At 35.8% G+C, this 25,472-nt stretch overlaps 1 protein-coding gene across 3 annotated transcripts in view; it reads left to right on the top strand.

The window, feature by feature from the left end:
* The window catches only part of cdk17 (cyclin-dependent kinase 17), a 141,684-nt gene that overhangs the window by 94,985 nt on the left and 21,227 nt on the right, over positions 1-25,472 (top strand). For all 3 annotated transcript variants that reach the window (XM_039761268.1, XM_039761269.1, XM_039761270.1), the window contains 7 exons: positions 4,033-4,158; positions 13,507-13,563; positions 15,069-15,183; positions 16,649-16,743; positions 21,880-21,942; positions 22,233-22,356; positions 22,717-22,837. In XM_039761268.1, the coding sequence (XP_039617202.1) occupies positions 4,033-4,158; positions 13,507-13,563; positions 15,069-15,183; positions 16,649-16,743; positions 21,880-21,942; positions 22,233-22,356; positions 22,717-22,837 (701 nt within the window). The remainder of the gene's footprint in view (positions 1-4,032; positions 4,159-13,506; positions 13,564-15,068; positions 15,184-16,648; positions 16,744-21,879; positions 21,943-22,232; positions 22,357-22,716; positions 22,838-25,472) is intronic.

The raw sequence follows: 25,472 nt of genomic DNA, 5'->3' as shown, positions 1-25,472 counted from the left end.
CAGCACTATACAGATTTACAGATATAAAAAAAAAGCACAAGTACAGTATATAAAATTTTTGCAGTGTATATGAGCATGCATCTGTAAACATTCATGCAATTCAAAACATCTGTCTTAATAGGTTCATTTTTTACAGGTTTTTTAATCATTGTGTTGTAGTCTCTTGCCTTGCTTTTAATGATGAAAAAGTAAGGCAATGCAAGAAGACACACCTGTTTTGAGGTTTTAATTTTTTAAACTGGTTGCCCACTCCTTGCTGCCTTGCAGTCATTTGTTTTCTCCGACCAAATGACACCTCTGGTTTTTCTGATATTGTTTTGCAATGTGTTCATTCTCACACAGCATTTTTTTTTGTTTTCCAACAATATCATGTTTAACATGCAGTTCTTGTGTAGTTCACCAAAGTTCACCTTATCATGCTGTTGTGAATACTGATAATTTCATAACCCCTAATAACACATCATGTAACATTTTGGAGGATAGCTAACATACCTGTATCTGTGCAAAAACTTTGTGAGAGGGTTTTGTGCTTGGGGGTTGCCAGTATCCCTTTACAGTGATGGCTCAGAAAAGCACAAGAAGTGTCATTCTAGCATCACCTAGTGGTGGCTACTCCTTCGAAGTTATTGCACATTTGGAAACATTGACACTGAAGATTTTGAGAACAAGAATTGTTTACTTCTGTTATTTTATAAGTACACGTAAGTTAAATAAAATAGTTGACTGAGTAATATTATTTTTATATGTGAATAGACTAGAAATGCAATATTGTTTAGGATTATGAAGAAAACCTTTCTGACTGGAGATTTTACAGCTGAAATTAATTTTTAAGCACAGTGCAGGAAGATACTGCAATATATGCTACATTCATTACCTTCATTTTGTAGACACCTTTTACCAAGACAGCTTCAAACACTGCTGGAATACATAGCAGTTACTTAACTTGGTATATTTATTTTAAAAATAGACCACAATTGGGTTTGAAGTGATTTATCCAGGTTAATGCTGTGATTTAGAGACTAGGTTTGAGCTAAAACCTTGTGGCCTAAAAGCCAGCCCAGAAATGTCTAATTGCATCATTGAGTAAAGGTAGTCTGCAGTGCCTCATCCAATGACAGCATAGGTGATCTAATAGCATTTCGGCAGTAAGGCATCATGCCTTTTGTTCTACATATTCTGCCCTCTACTGGAGATGTCAAGTTAAATTGCTTTATATGTAATTTTCATTTCATCCTGTCGTCTTGATTATTTTTGGAATTACTAAATTGTCTTGAAAAAAGTTTGCCATTGTAATCATATTATGTATTAGAATTTTGAAGTGGTTTATTTTATATTTCAGTATTTATTTTCAAGTTTCAAAAGAAATTCTGTTTTCAAACTGCACAGTTAGTCCTTTTAATCCGAGGAACACTAGTCACACTGAGAAAACTTTGATGGGTTGTTTAAACTTGGTGATTCTTTGAAGGACACACCCCAAGTTACATGCTGAAAACGCTTTTACTATATACACTTCCTATCACAGACCCATTCTCAATGTTGTGGGTTTAAGATTCTCCATTCTTTTGCATCATATTTTAATTCTCACGTCAAAACCTTTAAATGGATGAAATGGGTGAGGTTTGGCTTTTTTAGTGAAAAATCAATACATTCAATTCCTTAAACAGTATTTAAAATTTTTTAGAATTAATATAGCCTTACTTTGTGTAAGTGTGAATTGTTGGTCCTCCACAGCTTTGTTTATGTTTAAGCAATTTTTATTGAATTTTCTATATTCTGCGTAACATCCTCTTTTTTTATTTTTTAGGCAGTCTTGTAAAAACAATATTACACCACTAAATGTTTTATAACACGTAGGCAATCTCTGAACTAGTTACTGCTAGATTAAGGCTACATTTATGAACCTATGACATTTAACTCATTTAAGCTGTACATGTTTTAACAAATGTTTTTCATTCAAGTGATAATTATTACTGGACAGTATTTTTTGTTCATCTTGTTAATAATTGGCTATATTTTGCTTCTTCAAAAGAAAGCAGAGTTTCAGTATTATGCTTCAAGTCATGTTACTGATATATATATTTAGCATTTTATATTGTAAATCTAACACTTGTAGCATATATGCAGTTTCCTATACAAGGAAATGATGAAGAGGGTTTAATACCGCTAAACATTATATCTTGCAAAAGAGAGGTTTTTCTCCTCACTCCTACAGTTACATTTGTATGTGATTGCTTCCTAATCACCAAAGAGCAACTGTAGCACTGGAATTAGAAACATCTCAGCCCTGAACTATAACTAGATCTGGAACATAATGCTTAAAGATTTACCAGCTGTCTTGGAACCACATGCTGCTTTTATCACAAACATGCACAAATACCCAGCTGACATTCCTCCTTCATTTTGATTACTAATGTGAATTTCCTAAATTCTCTCTGTAGCTCTCCCAGGCTCTGTCATTCATCCTGCTTTAACTCATTTCTGTTGTAGTTCATTGCTTACAGTAAAATAGTTTTTTTTTTTTTTAATCCATCTTTGAATAATTTTGCTCTTGTTACCCTTCTTTTGTTAGGATATTTGAAAACTAGATTACGTTTTTCCACCATAAAACTGCATAACATACTAATACCTCAATTAGACTGTCATATAAATGCAATTAGATCACATAAAAGTGATATCCAGATTGACTACATTGAATTAGAAAAATGCAACTGTACCGGGAATTCACTAAGGCTCTGTGTTCAAGCTGATATTTTGAGTTTAAACTGAAATAGCTGGTATTTTATTTTTTAAAATGTAGGTTACTGACTGTACCATATAATTTTTAGTGCCAGTTAAATAAACCGACTCTGCTAAGTTATTTTGGGAATTGCACATGATTTTAGCCTTGAAAACCACAATGTTGTTTCTGTCTTCTTCATATTTGGTATTGCCAGTTAAAGGAAAATCTGCCCTTCTGTTTAATGAACCCATTTTACCCATTGCCCCTTCATGGCCCCAGGAAACTAGTGTCTGTGCTTACATCATTGGGCAAAATGCAGAAGTCAGCCTTGGACAGGTTGACAGTATATTGCAGAGGTCATTCACACACTTTGAACACCATGAAAATTTTGATTTGATAAAACCCAAACAAAGAAATGACATGTAGATGATGCACAGTATTTCATATAAATTTTTGTATTTGACAAGTGTGTGTACTCTTATTCCTTTCTAAAAATGTTCTGTTTATTCACATTTGAAATCTTATTTAAATCATACATTTTGAACAGCACAATTCAGCATGCTTCACTTGTAGAATTAAATTTTGTTTGATTAGCCATCGAATATCACTCCACAGTTCTTCTGTAAAGGAACACTCAGTTCCTTAGTTGCTTTTTGTTTGGGCGTGGGAAGGGTTGACATTATTTAAGAACATCTGCATAATGAACCTTTTTTGGTTTTAAGAAGCAGCTTAAAATGCCTGGGTCTTTCTGTTCTAATATATGATATTATGGCTATTCAAATGGTACATTCTCCATATATATTCCCTTTGACTGCTTTGACAAGTTCTTTTTGTGAGTGCTACTACATAGCAAAACTACAACCTCCAATATCAAAAAAAGTCATAGACGCTGCACTTGAAAACAAAAGCTTCCAGCTATTCAGCTACACAGTACAGTACACTGTGGATAGTTTCCTTCAGAATCCAAGAAAAAACAATTTAATGTTCTTTATTTTTCTGTAGTATAATTCGTGTCCCAAGCTTTCCTCATATGGCCATTAATGTTGCTTGACTATAAAACGATGTGTATAAAAATACAGGTGAAAAGTTAAATAACAACACATTAATTTTGGTGTCCTCCAATCCACAGAAAGTTCAGTTGCCTGCAGAAGTAAGCTAATACCAACCTCGGTTAGCTTTTATTCAGTCTACTTAGCGTACATCTTTCAAACTACCTGATGCTGCAGTCAGGGGGCTTCAAGTAATAGCTGAAATGAAGTAATATTTCATAGCATTTCCTCTCTCTTTTTTTTATTTTTTTATTTTTTTTATAGGACCTAAACAAGCGCTTGTCATTGCCAGCAGATATCCGAATACCTGATGGCTATCTGGAAAAACTACAGATGAACAGCCCTCCATTCGATCAGCCAATGAGCAGAAGATCACGAAGAGCATCGCTGGTAAGGTTATTTCCATGGCACAATGTTAATAGACAATTAATACATACTGTAATATGTATGTTTTGAGCTTTTTTACAGTTATATGAACCTGCTGTGAAAATCAAATAAAGCAAATAAATTGTGGCAATCACACTTACTTGAGCACGTAAACTGTTTCCAATGCTCATGCGCATGACATGTTCTGTGCCTTGAGCCCAGACTCGTTGGATTGGGTGGCCCAAACCAAGAGGTCATGAACCCGTGAAAGGGTATCAGCATTAGCATGGACGGTTCTGACGATGAAGGACAGTAAACCTGTAAGGTTGGAGATCCAAGAACCACTTTGTGACTCGCAGGTTCAATTCCTTTTGCACTGCCATTCATTGGAGAGGGGCATGGTCTGTACCAAAGTTGATCTCATGGCATAGGAGGTAATACCTCAGTTGCTCAACATCACATTTGATCACCAGAGCCTCCTACTCCATGGTCAAATACCTGGCTTCCCGGTCCAGCAGTTTCCAGCTCAGAAACATCTCCAAGACCTGTGCCTGAAATGTTGGTCTGGAGGATAAAAGGCAAAGAGAAGTTAGGAGCCATTAAGATATTTGCTGATGTAATAAGTGCCTGCTTTAGGTCACAAAATGCAGTGTCTGCTTTTGTATCCCACACCACTATATTGGGAGCCCACTTCCTGGACAGGTCTGTCATGGGCGCTGCCTTCTTGGAGAAACAGGAAACAAACTGGCAGTAGTAACCCCGCTTACCCCAGGAAGGCCTGGACTCTTTGTTTTCGGACGGGTCCATTTGAGAATGGCATTGATTTTTGAACACTGAGGATGGTCCATACCCCTGTCCACCAGGTAGTCTAAATATTTGGCCTCTGTTAGCCCAAATAACATTTCTTAGGGTTTATCTGGAGGCTTGCTTTACCTAATGTCTGGAGTAAGGCACTGACCTGATGTGGGTGTTCCTTTCAGGTACTGGGATAAATGACAATGGCATCCAGACAGGAAGCACTGTATGCACTGGGGTGCCGTAGCACTCTATACACCAGATGATGGAAAGACGCTGGTGGCCCATACAACCCAATTGGAAGGACACAATACTGCCAGTGTCCTCTAGGGGTGCTAAATGCATTTTTTACCTTCACAGAGTCTGTTAAAGGAACCTGCCAGTACCTGTTTGTCATGTAAAGAGTGGTCAGATAACTTTCCTCAATTACACCAAGGTCTAGCATACACTTGATGTCAAGCTCCACCTCTGCTCATTTTCCCTCTGGGAGTCGATATGGGGGTTATCTGGCACTCACCCCTGGTTCCCTCACAATGTCATGCACAATCAGAGAGGCCCTACAAGGTTTTTCACTCACCACCACCAGGACAGACAGGATTACTGCTTCTAATTCCTGTTATTGTTTGGCAAGTTAAGGACTAATTTGTGAGCAAAATAGGAACAGGGCTGTCCGGAGTGGAGAAATGGGTCCCGATTCTTCCACAGTTTCAGCAGATTGACACGATAAACCCACTTACTCAGCTGACAAATAGATTGTTTTACCAAACAGTCAACAAATCCCTTCCTCCCCTTAATTCTGCAAGGGCCCTGCCAATGAATCTACTGTATAATTTCGAGTGGGAGGTGGGGATGAGAACATCACATGGTCTCTCACGTGGAACTCCTGTAGAGATGTGCCATGGTCATAGCAACAGGTCTGAGCTGATTGAGCTTTCTCCACGTGTTCTTTTACAACAGGTCATATTTTCACAAATCGATCACGTTACTGTGCAGTAAACTCTAGTATATTTATTAGGATATATTTATGTCCTCTAGCTGAGGGTTCACGGGGTCCTACAATATCGACCCCTATGCGCTTGAAGGGAATGTCGACTAGAGGAGTGCGGTCCTTTGTAGAAATCTGTTGCAATTGGCACTCCGGACAGGAAGCGAAAAAGCATTAGACATCCTCATTTTTCCCTGGGCAGTAGACCTTTATGTACTCCAGTGTTTTTTCGGCTCCCAGATAGGTGCCTAGGAGATGGGCATGTGTTACCTCACAATTCTGCTGCTGGAAGGTCCACAGCACTAGCATCAACAAGAGCACATCACCCTCGTATTCTGATACATGAGAAATCAAATCATTATTAATAACAAAATGCGGCTCCTGAGGCGTGACATGTTGACTCTATGGGCTGTTTACCAAAACCTCCTGCATTTGTGGCAAACTTTACGACATCACTGTTGCATTATTTCCTTTTAAAGGAAGCTGGAGTTTGCCTAAATTGAAAATGTAAACTAGACAGAAGGTCCGGGTTGACCTCAGTGGGTGTGGCATCTGATCATGACAGCCCAGTGTTGTTTGAAGGGACATCATTCTGGGTTGGTGCAGTGTCTGCCATGTCACATTGAGTAGCCTGGTGACTCCCCAAAGAAGCCATCTCTGAGCATGGCATGGTGACAGCTTGGGACTGGCTTCCCCCAAGTATAACAAGGCCCAAATAACACCCAGGAGTGAAACGTGCTATGCTGCTTTTGATGTTTGGCCAGTTTCACCCAATATTACAAGATAGGGGCGATTTTGGAGGAATGAAATCCTGATTAATCGTATGGTTCTTCCATAGTTGATAACACATGAGGATGACCTATACCACAGAGTTTCCCCATGTATACAGGTGTGACGATGTGGGTTCAGGCTCCACACTCCCTTTGATGTTTGAAGCACTTGAACCCAACACCGTCGATAATGTTGCCGAATGAGCTAGTCAATGGAGGCAAATTACTGAGCAAGGGGAAGGTAGAAAGTGCAAAAGTGCTTTTATTTAAAACAGTCAACAAAAACAAAGTTCATAAATAGTGCAGTTTCAAATTCATTAAATAAATAATCCATAAAAAGAACATGTGGAGTAAAACCAATAAATAGAAAAAAAACAATCCTTAAAAACGAGAGGTTAAAATCTTTTTGGAAGCAGTCTTAAAACCATCAACAAATCCGTGCTTTTCTGTATCGCTCACCTGCTTATCCCGTATGGGCCAAGCAGCAGGCAAGACGCTCTACAGCTGCCCTCCTCAAACACACGCAAGACTGGAGACCTCCCGATCCCTGGCTTCGGTTTGGCTCTCATCCCAGCCTCGAGACTTGGACTCCTTGGTCTCCAGGACGCTCACACCAAGGACTGCCACTCCAAGCCTCCCGACTTCCGCTGCCTTTCTGCGGCCTTCTGCGGCTCGTCGCTTTCACCTTGGTCACTCCCGCTACCTGCTCGCCAGCGGAGCGACATCAACACAAACACGGGTGTCGGCCTAACACCCAGCTTCCATGCAGCTGTCCACGAAGCCATTCGTCGCACGTCCGCTTGCTCTTCGCGGCTCTCTCCCTCTCACCGACCTGCTTCCTCTCCTGCTCCCGGTAACCTCCGTCCTCTCCTTTCCTTTCTCCGATCGTTTCTTTCTCTATTCCCGAACATTTCTTTTCCCTTCCCGATCGTTTCTTACACTACCCCACAACCGACTCGCGCTTCTTTTTAAAATGACGAGGGCCACAGCAGCTGCAGCATTAGCCGCGGGACAATCATGAATGTGGGCAGTTCCTCACCTGTGCACTAGGTGAGAAACGCCCACACCCTACGGATCGTCCCACGGCCCACTATGGCCCAACGTCCCCTCACTAAGCCGCGAGCACATTGATTATTTATTTAAAAATGGCCTTTACTCAACGAGCTGTGGACCCATAACACCACAACAGGTTAGACTGATCTTACCAGCAATCCACTGCTGCAGGAGCACATAATAGCGAGCAACAATCAAAATGTTGCTGTTAAGAGTCCATCAGTCTGGAGACTTTATGGCCATTTATTAACACCACTCCTGTAAAATGAAATGATAAGGGGTTAGCAACTGCACAGTACTTTCCTCCTTTTGCCCAGCGTTTAGTTCATCGGCTTATCAAGATAAGGGCAGTTGGGGATCATATGTCCGACCTTCCCACACTTGAAACAGCATGGGGATTTCTCTGCTGTTCTTTTTCCGTTTTTTCTATGGTTGCAATCTGTGCCACAACCACCTGATCAAGGCACCTTGCAGTCCCTACGTTGATAGATTGAAAGTAATACTCAGATGTCCACATGACCATCATCAATAATTTTTTTCATATGAAACTTGAAAACCATGAGGACTGATTTAGATCATTTATGTTAAGTAGAATGCCCAGTGGCCTTTGAACCCCTGCAGATTTTTTTTTTTTTTTTCCTTCAGTCCGTTTGGATTTTTCTTTCTGTCCTCTCGGACATCGGGCCTTACTTTATTCTTTGTTACTTAGTATTACCTAATCTTATTTTTATTTTTTTATAAACTTTTCTTTCTAATTCTTGTAAAGCACTTTGAGCTACACCATTTGTTTGAAAATGTGCTATGTAAATAAATGCTGTTGCTTTTGTTGGGCTTCGCCGCAGGCTCCGTGTTGCAGTGGGGAGGCTCTTGAATAGCGACACATCCTATCCAGGTGGTTTGGTTTGTGAACTATGCCGCTCAAGGGTCTCAGTGAGAGCTTCCATATTTTTACATTGTTGCCACTGGACCTGGCCAGGTGAGGAACTTGGGGAGGGCGTTGACCAGGAAGACACAGGCAATTTGCTTGGCAACCATTTTCAAGTACAACCTGTCTTAGCCATCAAGAGAGCCTTCAAGAACAGCGCCAGTATGTTCCCCCATTCCGCTCACCCCCAGCAATGTTGGAAGGCTATGCGCTCAAAAATAAGAAAATATGTTTCATTGTATTTTTTATCTTGTATCAGCAACAATACCTGGGAAGGAGTCCATGTGTGGTCCTGGCGGAGAGCCATGTGTGCTTAATTCCATGCCTCACTCTCTACAAGCTATGTCCGTTGTTCCCCAATCTAGACCCGCAGGGACAAGTAATGATCATGTTGAGGTCCTGCTATTCGGTCATTACGCAGCAAAATCTTGCCGTTGTAAATAAGGGAGACAAAAACACCAAAAAAGATTTGGGGATATCACCTTGTATACTTCAGTTTTGGCAAATGAAAATTTATAGACACAATTTCACAATAATAGAGAACTGAGAATGAATAATGATGAGGTGTTTTGTATATGGTGGGTAGTCCAGAAGGGGCTACTCCCTGAGAGCAGAAACCAGAAATGACATTAGCGGTGGAAGAGTCATCAGTCAGATGGACTGCAGAGAGAGAAAAAGAGAAAGGAGCTCAGCGCCAACCCCTGGTTTGGCAAGTAATCACACTTATTCAAACCTATAAGCTGTCTCCCACACACATGTGTGACACTGCATAGTGATCAATTTTATTCCCAGCAAAAGTTAGGTTGCACCTGCAATTATTTACATTTTGTGTAACTGGAAATAGTAATCAGTTATATGTGGCCCATCTTATTGATCACCTCTGTTGTCTGCAAACAGCTAGACAGTCTCACAAAGCTAGAAGATATGCTGGATATTTGAATCATAAACGTATCAAAGTTTTCAGGTTCGATTGCTATTTAAATTGAATCTGCTACTGATATATGCAGTTTGTGTTCAATGAGTTAACCAATTTAGAATTCTTTCAATTTTGAGATCTTTAGTGATCTATTTCAACTTTTCACGTACTGTTTGTTGTTTTGTTCAATTATTTATAGTGCTTACATAATATGATGTAAAATATTTGTGTCTTTTTACAAGATGTACCAGTCTTGTTTGGCAACCTCAAAGCAAAATTATCTAAGACAAAAGTATAGTTTTAGCCACCTTGATGTTTTTTGTATAGATCCAATGTGATTTTGGAAAGTGACATTACCGATTATCTGTTCATGAATTAATGGTTTCAACTGAGTAGAATAAGCTGCTATGCCAATTAAGAGGTTTAGCAACCTGCAAAGTGTCTTTATTTCACATTTTTAGGATTACAAATCTCCGCAAGTGAGTTAACAGTACAGTACCCACTGTTGCTGCCAAGGCCGGAGGGCTTGCATCAAAGGGTTATTTGGAGCTTTTGTTCATGGTAATTTTACTCAACATCAATGTCCATATACCTTCTTTTTCAGAGTGTAATACAAGCAGTTGCCATTAATAGGACTTTGTAAGGTACTGATGTTGAATTTCAAAAATACAGGCATAAAAAGTGGCATGGTGAAGTGGAAATTTTATACACAACTTCAAGCATGAACATTTGGAATGAAACATTATCCAATAAATAAACTCTTTATACATCATTATGATGATTAGATTTTAGGTTGATTATGGATCAGTAGCTCAGGATAAGCACAATGGTAGTAAAATGGAGTATAAAAGAGAAAGATGTGGAACAGGAAAACAGCGGGCATCTTTGCTCAATCTCCATCTCAGTGCAGAGAAGTGATTGTTGTTTTAAGTAATTATGTATCAATCAATCAATAAACATATATTTATATAGCACATTTTCATACTAAAAAATAATGTAGCTCAAAGTGCTTTACAAAATGAAGAATAGAAAAATAGAAGACACAATAAAAAATAAACATAAGTCAACATTAATTAACGTAGAATAAGTAAGGTCCGATGGCCAGGGTGGACAGAAAAAACAAAAAAAAAAACTCCAGAAGGCTGGAGAAAAAAAATAAAATCTGTAGGGATTCCAGACCAAGAGACCGCCCAGTCCCCTCTGGGCAATGTATTCAGTTATAACATGTTATCTTAGGGTTAATAAAGTATTTTAAACATTATTTCACAAGATATTTTTAAATCTGCCAAAGGATGAATAGCTTGCTGGGTGTTTTTTTGGCAGGCCATTCTGCATCTCAAAGACAAGCTCTTTGGTACACCTAAGTTTGACTCAGTTCTGTTGCTGGTGTCCAGTAATGTTCATGTAATGCCATTTCTTTAATTTACTTTAATATTAAGTAGCAAGTCTTAGTGTTTAATTATGTAGTCTTTATTAGGACATTACCAAGTCCTATAATAAGATAAATCTGACTTCAGATGTCAAGCAATGTATAACATATATTAACTTATTTGTTCAAGAAAAATATGGCAACATTTAAACTAAATGTTTTTTGATGTATGAAGATATATTGCTGAAAGTGAATATACTTGCTTTTTCACATGACAGTAGGCAATGTTTGAAGGTAATTAAGAGTTAAAGAAGTTAACTCATTAAAGATATTTTCAGAGATGTGACAAAAGAGTACTTGATTGTTTAATTACTTGTGCCTAACTCATGTATATACCCATTTTCCACACAAACTATCCCCTACTAAATCACTACAATTTGCAGGGGGTTTCTATTATTGTCACATTTTAACAATAATAAACAACTAGAAAGTAGAGTAAGGACTGACAAGATTAACAATATATATTTCAATTGAACTTATAACTGTAACAAGTTAGATTTAAGTAAACATTAAGCAAGAACTGAAATGTGTAAAATCTTTAATTAAAAACATGCTTACTTTAAATTGCACTTCTGTCTGAGAGGCACTATATATAGTCTGGTTAAAAACCACAATCAATAACAGCTGCATTTACCTTTCAAAACAGGGATGCTCTGATTGATCAGCTGCCAATCTAAATTGGCTTATTTATCACTACAAATAGACTCTATTGGTGATCGGTAAATTGGCCAGTTACAAAAAAATATCTTTACAGCCACTGTTTTTCATAGCTTTACCATTAATTAGTTGTAGTGCGCCAGAAGCAACAGACAATTGGAATATTATGGTAAAGACAGATGAGTAATAAACTTGAAGAAAAGGAATCGAAGAAGTGAAGTCATCCTATGCAGTTAGACAAAAGACAAGAAAAGCTAGTTTAATGAATTTAGACCTTTTTATTTTCTGTCTTAATTAAAACAGCATTTGTCTTGGTTTGGACTGTGAGCTTGTTTTAAGTAAGTCAGTTTATACTTTTAATTGGAAAAAGAAAAGATGAAAAAAAAATGTGAAATTGCTGCTAGGTAATCAACAGGGTTCTTAGCTTTACAGCAAATTATGTCTTTTACTTGTAAACCTGTTAAGCTTATTAGATTTCTGTCTTCTTGATAAACATCTTGCGAACATATAGATACATTTGCAGCTTTTTTATAGTTGTACTTTGTTTATTTATGCATATTATACTGTTTAAGTTTGTAATAACAAGTACTGTATTATTAAAATGGTAATCCATATTTATAATTACACTTATATATTTTTGGTGTTGTTTGTTAGAGAAATGGTTAAAACTACTTTTTAATTAAACTTTATTGCAGTACATTATAGGAAAAACACAATCACAGTGCGTAATTATGAGAAGAATTTTCTTTTCTTTTATGCCATATGTGTTGTGGATATTTTTGTCGTTTTACAAAAATATGTATTTTAAGGAAATTTTATTTATTTTACTATTTTTGTCGTCCCTCCACAAATTAGCCTATAGAATTTAATTTTGTTGATAAAAAAATGAACATTTAGCACCTGTGGTGTATAGTTTAATTGTAAAACCACCAAAGTTAATACTTTAATAAAGGGAATAAGGCAAGGTTTAAAGAAATTGACTAAAAAAACTGATCAGAGTGTCCCTAATTTTTATGTTTAGGTTCGTTACCCTCATTATTCCTAAGGGTGTTTATTTTTAATATATAAGGCATTTGCTTTACGTTTTTTTAATGTAAGACTTGATGTGGCAAATTAATTGTTGTGACATATGTGAAGTTGGACAAGCTTGGAGAGGTGAGTCACACAGCTTTTGCATCTGTGGCTAGTGCAAAAATATACTTTTCATTTTTTAATTTTTTTTACATATTTTATTATTGTCTTTGTTTAGCAAATTGTTTATTAGATCTCTAATTGACCAATAAGTAAGATCTCGTCATATTTTTTTCAGCTGCTTCTGAGATTGACATAATTTAGTCCAGACTTTCTGGTTGTGAAGAAGTTAAAATGAATTTATCCATATAGAAAGCCACTCGCTCACATTTATTCATCAAACATGTTGTAAACAGAAGAGTAATCAACCAGATTCTCTTTGCTCCAAACTGCCAGTCAATACAATCTACATATAATACAGATTGTCTAAATTATTCTCTTATCCATGTACATAGTACTGGGTAATGCTAGATTAGTGGCCTTTGTCAAAAATCTTGGTATTGATCTCTCCTGCATGCTACCTTTCAGTATATGTGAATTTTTGTTACTAACCTGTTACTTAAGTTCCAGGAGAAACAGTGGCTTTTTCTGCTGTGAAGTAGTAGCATTTTGTATTAGCATTATACATTGGAGATTAATTTGTTGAAGTAAGATTGAAGTGATGTTTCATATTTGTAGTTTTAAGCAATCTGTTGCATGTGTTCCTAGTAGACCAAATTTACATCATAAAGCAAGATGAATCCATTGAAATGCTTCCTTTTTATCTTATAGTCAGAGATTGGTTTTGGAAAACTGGAGACATATGTGAAGTTGGACAAGCTTGGAGAGGTGAGTCGCACAGCTTTTGCATCTGTGGCTAGTGCAAAAATATACTTTTCATTTTTTAATTTTTTTTACATATTTTATTATTGTCTTTGTTTAGCAAATTGTTTATTAGATCTCTAATTGACCAATAAGTAAGATCTCGTCATATTTTTTTCAGCTGCTTCTGTGATTGACATAATTTAGTCCAGACTTTCTGGTTGTGAAGAAGTTAAAATGAATTTATATGTTTGTAAACAGCTAACACAAATATTGGTAGTAACACTGAAACATATTGTTACTAGTATAATATGTAAAATATGACTTGTTTAGGAAGCATCAGTAATGTTTTGTTACGAGTGCACTGCTACATCTATGGTAATACCTCAGCTCAATAAATGATCTAGAAATTGCTTATAAGCTGCCTAGTTTCTCACACTGCAGCTGCTGTAACAAACGATGCCTGCAGAAGTATACAGTAATAAAAATCCAAACTATATGTAAGTTGCCTTTTTAGTTTCCTGCATGATAGCAATAAAAAAATTACAAAGCTCATGTGGATGACACAAAAGATAGATAGAATGAAAAAGAAGCACTAAAGGCATTAGCATTTAAAAGTATAGGGGAAGGAACCTAAAATAGCATGATTTTTACATTTAAAAAGATTTGATTAAAAAAAAAAAATTGTTGAGATAATAATCAGTGAATCCATATAGAAAGCCACTCGCCCACATTTATTCATCAAACATGTTGTAAACAGAAGAGTAATCAACCAGATTCTTTTGCTCCAAACTGCCAGTCAATACAATCTACATATAATACAGATTGTCTAAATTATTCTCTTATCCATGTACATAGTACTGGGTAATGCTAGATTAGTGGCCTTTGTCAAAAATCTTGGTATTGATCTCTCCTGCATGCTACCTTTCAGTATATGTGAATTTTTGTTACTAACCTGTTACTTAAGTTCCAGGAGAAACAGTGGCTTTTTCTGCTGTGAAGTAGTAGCATTTTGTATTAGCATTATACATTGGAGATTAATTTGTTTTACTCTACTTAAAATATTTTAATATCTACATAGGTTTATCCAATCATTCTCCAAATCTTTTATAACCTTTGCAGGGTTATTCAAAGCCAGGATTTACAGGCTCATGGAGAGGCTATCTTTGGGGAAAACAAAACCCTAAAATAGTTCATTGAGCTTCTTCAAGCATTCCTGACATTAGGATGATACATTTGGCCAAGGATTACAGCTTGTTCCATGAGTTTAGTGGTGAACTAGAACATGCATGTAACTTACAAGGAAGTAGCATACTAAATATTTAGATTGAAAGAAATTTTGAGTGATTCGGTTTTTATGAAGTGCAAAAATGTGCAACTTACATTAGAAACTTATAATAAGAATTGTTCATCTCCTGTAAATTCTCAATTTAATAATCTGGTGAAAGGTGTTGGTTCAGTTGTAATTATATAAAATTAATGAAACTTTCATAACTTTCTTTAAATTTGTCACTTTCAATATTGGATCTTAGGGAACCTATGCAACAGTTTTTAAAGGAAGAAGTAAACTGACTGATAACTTAGTAGCTCTGAAGGAGATTCGACTGGAGCATGAAGAAGGAGCACCTTGCACTGCCATCCGAGAAGGTAAGGTCACATAAGAGTTGAAGCTAAAAAAATATAAATTTAGTTGAGAAGATTGTGCTTATTACTATATATGGCTGCTTTATTAAAACATATTTTATCACAGACAAATGCCTGTGTGCTTTGTGTGCACTGAGTAGTAGAGGGTGTATATTAATGTTCCCGTTGATGGGCTGTTAAGTTACACTTCACTATATCTTTCTGAATTTATGCATTTATTGTCCTTCTCCTTAGATTTGACCTAAAGCTATATTTTATATATTTTGGCACAACAGTTAAATCGCCAGCAAAAGATTTAGATAGGTGCCCAAGTGTGATTGTGTATTTATTATTGTCAAATCTATAGTGGCTGCAAGAAGAACATTAAAGTAAACATTGCAAATGTGACATGAAAGCAGTCTGCTTTTGTATTCACTAATATTCCTATCCCAACATGTCATGTCATTTTCTAATACACTTAATCCTAAGCAGGGTCACAGAATTTGCTGGATTCTATCCCCGGCTAGCATATGGAGCAAGGCCATCGCAGGGTGAACATGCACCCACACACCAAATACACACTAGGGCTAATTTAGCATCACCAGTTCACCTAACCTGCATGCCTTTGAACAGTTGTGTTATTACATTTAAAATAATGAGTTTCTATCAAAAATGCTGCTGTTCTCATTATACAAACCCATTAGCGAAAACTGTTTCTATAGGCAAGTGTAGGGTTGCAAATGACTACTCGTAGTTGATGAGCATACCCTGCAGTTTGCTTTGCCTTCAGTGTGCTGAAAAGTTTGGGAACTTTGCTGAACACCACAAGATGTATTGAAGGCGATGAGGAAAGAGGAACTGAGCTCCGTTTGAGTAGATTACAATAGTGCAGTGGTCTTAAGTGTCCCAGAGTGTAAGAGAAGCATCTGCTATCAATTCTGGAATGATAATTGAGTCAAAAATATGATCTGAGCTGTGAGGTTGCAATGTGCCTTGAACAACAAAGATTCAAATAGAACCACAAGCAAAGTACGGCAAATGGCCACAGACTAGCAACAGGTAAAAAAGTATATCATTACACTCACAGATTTCTAATCTTGTGACACAGATTGGCCAAGCCACAAAGCAACAGCATGGGACTGGCTCATTGCACTGTTTAAAGCTGTAGCTCTGGGCACAGCTTAGATATTTCTAGTGTATCTGTGCAGATACTTTGCACTTTTTTCTTTCATCAAGAGAATACTAACACCTTGTAAATAGCAATTAAACTTTTATTTCACTGGGTCTCAATCTGACTCAGGACGGGGGAGGGATTCTGTAAGGCTGGTTTTGATGTGACACATGACTAATTATGCAAACATAATTACCATTCTGTTTCTTTGGGATTTATGCATGAATAGGTTATTTATTTTTTTGTCTACAATGAATATGTATGTCATATATTTGAGATGTCAAGAGCTATTATTTTATTTCTCATTTTTTCTTACAGTATCTTTATTGAAAGATTTAAAGCATGCAAACATAGTTACCTTACATGATATTGTTCACACGGAAAAGTCACTAACACTAGTCTTTGAGTACCTGGTAAGTAGGCTTTCATTCCTTTTTTATCTTGTATATATCATCTTACAAAATTATATATATAATTTGTTATAAGGAAATTTGCTAGTGGTAAAATTTGCCATCATTTTTTTAAATCTGAATTTACAATATGCATTTAAATACCTGTATTACTTTGTACATTCTTTGTGCACTGAGAGGTCCATGACGTGTACCAATGACTTGCCCAGTATACTTGGACAAACTATAAATTTGTAAGGGCAAAACTACAGTCGTGCCAATTTACAGCTGACCGGGTTGAGGCCAATCATACTTGTAGCTGAGGGCCATAGAAAAAAAATACAGTAATGCTCTAGAAATTGACAAAAACCTGCTGCTACAGGCTGCAAAAGCTGTGCACCTATTGTTTATCATGTATTTGTGGCAATTATCATGTATTTGTGGCAGCACTGCCAGCCATAGAATAATAATATATTCTGCACAAAAGCAGTGAGAGAAATGATAATAAAGAGGGAGAGAAAGTGGCCTCTTGGATTTCTTCCTTCCTTATACTGATGCTGTAACCAATAAATGGCTACAAACTAGAAATAAGTCAAAGAAAAAAATTGTTCTTGCAAAGTTTAAAGTCTTTGCAGCACTGATTGACCATGCCATGCAGCATTTTTTTGAAGTCACGCTTCATGCAGCTGGTACATTTTTTCGGTTTCCAATCTCTGCAGATGGTTCACGCTGTTTTCTTCCATCAAGAATATAGAAATCTTGTAAATAATAAATCTTTTGTTTTTCTTATTATTATTTGATAATTTCTCATATGTTTTATGACTCTTGGGGGGACCTTTTAAGGTTTGCTTTGATTGGTGCTTGTCCACGTGGCTAATTCTTATGCATTTGACCCACTCCACCATCCCTTACATGGTTACATGGACCATGGCGTGTGGCTGCCGAGACTTAAAGATCAGTTTTTGTTGCTCTGTACTGGCATTTAAAGTACATATACCAGTGAGCCACACAAGACCCACAGAGTTTGAATTGCAATGACCTTTACACTTTGTGACCAACACATGGTCAAATGGCTGGTCCTAAATGGAGCTGCAAGTCGCTGCATTACTGTAATTGTTTTCAGTTTTACCTGTAGTTCTTTAGTGGGGTGATACCAAATGCATTGAATTAAAGGAAAACTAGTGCACAAGTGAAGCTACACGGACCTAAAAATGTTTCAACTTGTATTCAGTTTTAACAAACATAAAAGAATTAAAATTACTCAAAAATAACAGTTCATGAGCACAAAATGTCACATGCAGTAATGCACAAAACAAAGACCTGTGTTTCTGGACTTTTCGGAAAAGTTTTGGAACTGCAGTAGAATTGTTACTTCTTGTTTTGCCTAAGCACCCTTACATGAGCACATGTGTTTCACAGAATGAAAACAAAATTTACATTAGAGCGGCCATCTATTAATTTTTGAGATCTAAGTATTAATTATAAAAATATGTATTCCTTTGAGAACATTTCTGGGCACTATATGTTCATTCCCTTATAAATACATGCATCTATCAAGGAGACAATTGACCTTCTGTTTTTACAATAAGTTATTTAATGCACATGCATACATTCCTCAGGTTGTGGCACTAATATCACAGAACAAAAGAAGTTCAACGTTAATTAATTAACAATCGTGAAAACACATGCAGCAACTCTCAATATTGTCTCCTTTATACTAGTGGACTTTCATTGCAGCTCAGACAGAATTTACATTTCACACTTTGCCACACTTTAATAGTTTCGGAAAGGGAATTCTTGCTTAGCAAAAGTTTTCATGCTATCTTTTGAAGGACACGTAAAAAGCAGAGCTCTGGAATGTATGTCTTGAAAACATATTTATTCACAAAGCATCTTGGGAGCATTCTGGTTGAGATTTTGTGAGGTTTTATTTAGACCTGGGATTAACTGTAATTGTAAGTTTTTTGTGCTGTACTTTAAAATGTTTGTTTTGTGTCATTGGCAAACCTGGTACTTTCCTGCTAATTGCTTCAGTATATTTCATGTACAATGCCTACATCCAAAGGACTTTCTCAAGGTGTTTTTTGACACTATTCTTCGGAAAACGACTCTTAAATGTCAAAGTAAAAACAAATTTCTTCCATTTGATAGCATTTTATTTTTTATAATTATTAAACACAAAAATAATTGCCTAATTGGTGCAGCAAGTTGGTTCTAGAAGTCATTTAATTATTAATGGAAATCACCGGTCTGAGGTTTAATTCACTATACTACTGTCTATAACTGCCCCTGACTGTATCTGAATGGTTCACCTTGTGGTGAGTCAATATCATTCCAGGCATGTATGTGGAAAGGTGATTACTTTTTATATTACTTTTTATAGGCAATGTATTCACGGGTCTTCAGAATATGACATTTTTCCATTTAGTTATTCCATTAATCCACTGTACTCCAGTTAATATAAAAGGGAGACTGACAGTGTAATGACTGAGAGGCATAGCCACTAAATACAACCTGCTGTGTCCAATATGTTTGACCAATCACAAGTGACATCAATTGGGTTTCTTCCCATGGCCAAATGTGATGATAAACCATAATAGACTTGCATTTGAAATGGACAAAGCTGCTCATTTTAACTTAAGTAAAGGATGTCCCTTTCATTAATGACAAAGCTGTCCAACCAAAACATGAATAGTCTGAAACTTATGTGATAATACAAGAGCAATACATAATTTACAAGTACAAAAGATGTATTTACTAGTCTGCTGGAACATGCTTAAGCAAGATTTTATCTTGCTGGTCTTTTCCTGACATTAGCTGGAATTAGCTGACATTTTCACTGAATTCCTATACCTGTTCTGTTGGATTCTGGTTTATATAACAATAATAGCTTTGCTAATTTGTAGTATAAAAAAGATCCAGCTAAATACTTCAATATTAGAGTGACAAGTATGTTTTAATTCATTTTAAGTTCTAGTACAGTGCAGTAAGATTTATCACTATTTCTGACTTTTAATGAATGGAGTCTATATTCACAATTCCAGAATTTGAATGTGTAAATGTAAATGATTATTTATCTATTTAAAATGTACCTTTTTACATATAAATTAAAAACATGATTATTTCATGTTACAGTAATGAAAACATATGAGGCTAGTGTGTGCTTTAATTTCAGAAAGAAGCATTTTGCAGTTGCTTTTTAGATGAATGAACAGATATTAATGGGAAATGAAAATGATGTTGTCTGATATTGTTAAACTATTTAACTAAGCCGTCACATTTAGTCAGGCACTGTTTCCATGAAACCACTGGTTCCTTTTTTTTTTTTTTAATAAAGAGTCCAGTGATTGTTTGTTTTTTACCATTCATTTGTCCCTTTGTTTGCATTTATTCTGTAAATTTAGGACAACCCCTATTCTCAAGACATGTATCTGTATCATTTTGCTTTGAATTTAATTATGTTGTACTTTGTAAAGTGCCTTGCAGTTGTATACCCAGTGAAAAGTGCTATTTCTAGTATAATACTGTACATTTATGTTTTTGTGGTAAGTTTATTTTGCAATGTATTATGCTAAAGGTGATGAAGACACCAAAATAGTTGTACAGAATTGCAAAAAAGAAGCTTTAAAAAGAGAATAAACAAGGTGGAAATAATAAATAAATCATATACTAAAATAACAATGTGATAATGGTGAACTTTAGTGAAAATATGTTTCAGTGGAAAATCCATACAAACCTAAAGGGAACTGAAACCCTTAGATAACTTTTACTAAATAATATAACAAAAACACACAGTAACAGGCTGTCCATATGAAATAAACTGTTCATAATAATAATAATAATAAGTTACATTTCACAAACCCAAGGTCGCTTTACATACAGAGTAAAAAAAAAAATCACAGCTGACAAAAGTTCATAGAAGATGAAAGTTTTCAGTTTAGATTTAAAACTGCAGAAAGAGGTGCAATCTCGGAGAGGCTGAGGAAAAGAGTTTCAGAGTTCAGGGGCTATAGCACTGAAGGACCTGCCTCCCAAGGTGGAGAGTCTGGTGCGTGGGACAGTAAAGAGATTACTACTCGAGGACCTGAGACAGCGACAAGGAGTGTAAGGAGCTAGTAGTTATGTAAGGCTTTGAAGGTGAGAACCAGAATCTTGAATTTAATCCTTGATGGAACCGGTAACCAGTGAAGCTGGGAGAGAACAGGGGAGATGTGAGCAAAACGCTTTGTGTGGGTGAGGACTCTAGGTGCAGAGTTCTGAATATACTGTAGCTTCTGTATACATTTTGCAGGGAGGGCAATGAAGAGGGAATTACAGTAATCAATACAAGACATTATGAAACAACGAACCAGAGTTTGAGCATCATTATAGGACAGAAATGGGTGGAGATGATAGAATGAAATTAGAGAAAGGGACCTAATGTGTAGCTCAAAGTTAAGTGATGAATCAAACAAAAAACCAAGATTTCTGACAACAGGAGCAAGTTTGACAAGTGTACCATCAACAGAAATAATAATGTGACGGTAAAGTCTATACTCATATTGTATAAATAAAGCAGATCTTTTAACAGGTAACAATAAAAATAGATACATAAACTGTATATTTTCTAAAATAACCAATATAGGCAGAAATTGTAGAATTTTATGTTGCATTTGTGTGCAACAAAAAAATGACTAATTTTGTACTTTAATAAATTCAAATTAAAAACTGTTTCCCAATGTGAATTAAATCTCTGAAAAATATATTCTTTCAATGAGTGTGTTATTTTAAAATGTAAGCATATTATAAGTATGTGTTAAAATAATATATAATGCATAATATGGTTCAAAGTATTTTTTTATAAAATTATACATTTATTAGTTTTAATCAGTTTATAAAAGTATTTATAAAAGTGTATTGTTGAAAATAAAGATTTGGAGTTTTGAGAAAATCTGTAAAAAAAAATTAACTTTGGTTATGTTTTCTAGAAAGTGTGATTTTTGTCTGAGAATATTTAGGAAAGTATAATGTGAATAATGTAGGTACTTGTATCAATTATTTTGGGATATAGTCATTTGTGATGAAATACAAAAATGAATTTACTGCCTGATTGACTATGAAATAAGATGTGTACAACTCTCTTTTGAAGCCACTGTTTACCTACTCTAAAATATGTTGTAGGACAAAGATCTCAAGCAGTATATGGATGACTGTGGAAACATCATGAGTATGCACAATGTGAAGGTGAGTTCAACAAGATTTTATTTACTGTTTTATGACATACTATGAATAAAAAGAAGTGAAAATACTTATTATGGCACAAAAGAGATATTTTTCCATGTAATGGTTTTCATTTTCTTCACCCTAAAGAATTATTATTTTTTACATTTTAAACATGATACCAGAATGATACAGGTTTGACTGTATTTTGTAATGCATGGCCTGAAGGTTATGCATCCCTCTTTGATTGGTGTCCTTCCTGATAGTGCATTTTATAATTTTTTGTACTTTATTTTTTTTTTTCTTTCCTAAAGGTATTTTTGTTTCAAATTTTGAGAGGTTTGGCTTATTGTCATAAGAGGAAAGTGCTACATCGAGATTTAAAACCTCAAAACTTACTTATAAATGAGAGAGGAGAACTCAAATTAGCTGATTTTGGTAAGTCTTTCTTATATAATACAGTGATGTGAAGTGGACAAAATCATATAATTGAATCGATAAATACATTGTTATAAATTGGTTTATATAGTAAATATGCACATCATTTTAAAAAGGGGAAGGGAATATAATATTTTAAAGTGGCACTATGAAAAATAGTTTTTAACGATAATGCAACAATACAGTGAAGTGTATTGATATAATTTTAATCATTTTTGTTCTCAAAACTTTTATTGTGTTTAGTAAGTTGCATCCAGAAACTTTTAAATTATTGTTATATATTTATGTCAAGAATTACAATAAGTATAATATGTGTTCTAATTAAAGATGTCTTAATACACACAATTACTTTCTTTGTAGGCTTAGCCAGAGCCAAATCAGTCCCCACTAAAACATACTCCAATGAGGTAGTTACACTGTGGTATAGACCACCAGATGTCCTTCTAGGGTCATCTGAATATTCTACTCAGATTGACATGTGGTAAGTTGTCTATGCTTCTTTTCATTAGCTTATATGCATAACTGCTCTTTTAAGATAACATTGGGTTTTCTATATCAACAGACATTTAAGGATCTTAACCTAAATAAGTGGTGAAGAAGTAATTATAATTAAAAAAAAAAAACGCATTACCAGTTAGCGTGAATATAACTCGACGTGTGACTTATGACTCTTACCAGGATATCTCATGACTCAGTAATTCTATTTTACTTTGTCAATAAATCAGTAAAATGTATAGTATAGTTAACTACCAATATAATGTGATCTCCTAATTGCACACAAGTTGTATTCTATATAGGACAGAGGCAATGGTTGGGTAATAGAGGCATTCTCTGAAAAAAGACATTCACTAACAATTCCCAGAACATCTTAACTACTCATTTTAATCTAGAAAGTCTGTCCATGGTGATCATTTGACAGCTGATCATCTCTCTTTACCTGAATGACCCACATTTAATGTCTCAGGTACAAAGTTAATCATAAACTTTCTTACCTAAGATAATCTAGTACCAAATACATTTAAAAGGAATCTTACTTTGGAGCATGGTCTTTGTTATTACGGATATTCCCTAGATTGCACACAAATCTATTATCAATTTTTCACTCTGATATAGATCATACATTTTGTTCTCTCTTTCATTCACTACACAGGTCCCCTAATCAGAGAATAGAGTATAATTTAGCACTGAATCTATTATGTACCAAACCAGTCGGATTTCCTCTCTGCAACTGGAAGTTATTATTTAGGCAACACTTATTCCAGTTTTTGATATGTGCTTGACATGGAAGCTTTTGACTATCCCCACACCACTCTGGAGCATGCTTTGAGGAAACTATGGAATGAGGCAGAGTCCACCCTTAATTGAGAAGCCATTCTGTAGAATCAGAGATGAGCATAGACAGATTTTCATCTACTTCTATATCTAGCTAATATTTTTCAACATATCTCACTAGTAGTGATGAGCGAACATTGCAGAGTTCACTCTTGCAAACTTTGATGAACTCTGCGAAATGCATTGAAGTCAATGGGGAAGGAACTGAACTAGTTTTAAATTGGTTAGAATAACGCAGTGATCTCTTAAGTTTCCCTCGGAGGTAGGAAAAAGGCTGCCATTTAGGCTGGACTGGCTATGGTGGCCAAATATGTGACCTGAGCTGTAAGGGAGCAGTGCTAATCTTTGCACCAGCATGCCTCAAGCAACAAAACATGCAGACAGAATGATTACCACAAACAAAATACAACAGGCGGACATACACTAGCAATAAAATATAGATAATTGCCCTTACAGACTTCCACTTATGGGGCACACATTGTCTGTGTCATGTAGAGGCGGCATGGAACTCGCTAGTTCAATTGTTTGACGCAGCTCCAGGCAGAGCTAGAATATATGTTTTTTTCCCCACTTTATATGTGCAGATACTTCATTCAAGAAGAAATACCATGTAAATAGTAATAAGTCTTTATTTTAATTATATCACTGCATGTCCTATGTTTGCTGATGAGTAAAGAGGGGGAGGGCTCCTTTAAGGCTTGTTTTGGGATGTAGGTGGGCACGTGACTAATTTGCATACATAATTAGCCATGTGGTGCTGTGCTGTCAGCCACAGGGCTCTGTGTTATATATCTGGTGACAGTACTCGAAATATTCTCATTATGGTCAGCTAATGTACCACTCAAATGAAAATACTGTAAGTTTTTATTAACGTTTTTAAATGCATTTGGGATGGAAATCCTGCAGTGTTTTTCAACCTTTGTGAACCTACTGTTACATGTTTTTTAATAATAATAATAATAATAAGTTTTTTTTATGTAGCGTCTTTCATACACTCAAGGACACTTTACAATTCAATAAACACATTAACAAGATAGTAAAAATTACATACAAGAAAATGAATAATACTCGAAGAAATGTGTTTTTAACAGGTGTTTGAAATGAATAATAGATTTTTCCTCGCGAAGGCCGAGAGGAAGATCATTCCAACTTTTAGGGGCTATCACACTGAAAGCCCTGCCACTCATAGTTACTAACCTGTATTTAGGTACAGTGAATAAGTTAGCGTCTGATGATCGTAATGCATGAGCAGGAGTGTAAGAAATTAGTATCTCAGACAAATAATGAGGGGCTAAACCATGAAGGGCCTTAAAGGTGAGAAGAATAATTTTATATTTGATTTTTGAAAAGACTGGTAACTAATGCAAATCATAATGGACAGGAGTGATGCAAGCAGATTTTTTAGTATATGTAAGTAGACGAGCAGCAGAATTCTGAACATATTGTAATCTATTGATATATTTAGTCGGGAGGCCATAAAACAATGCATTGCAATAGTCCAGACAGGTAGTGATGAAAGCATGAATCAGTGTTTCAGTATCATTCACACTGAGGAAAGAATGCAGATGAGCAATGTTGTGAAGATGAAAAAAAGCTGTCTGTACTATTGAGCTAATGTGTGGTTGAAAAGTAAGAAGCTGATCAAAGATGACACCCAAATTACTGATTAATGCTGAGGGTTCAACCAAGATCCCATCGATGTAAATTTTCAGCCCCTGAGAGGACAGATTTGATACCAACTAACAAGATTTTTGTTTTATCAGGATTAAGTCGTAAAAAATTAT

Source organism: Polypterus senegalus, chromosome 8, assembly GCF_016835505.1.
Source record: "Polypterus senegalus isolate Bchr_013 chromosome 8, ASM1683550v1, whole genome shotgun sequence".
Lineage (NCBI taxonomy): Eukaryota > Metazoa > Chordata > Cladistia > Polypteriformes > Polypteridae > Polypterus > Polypterus senegalus.
Note: the sequence above shows the minus strand (reverse complement) of the source record. Positions and strands in the feature narration are given on the sequence as shown.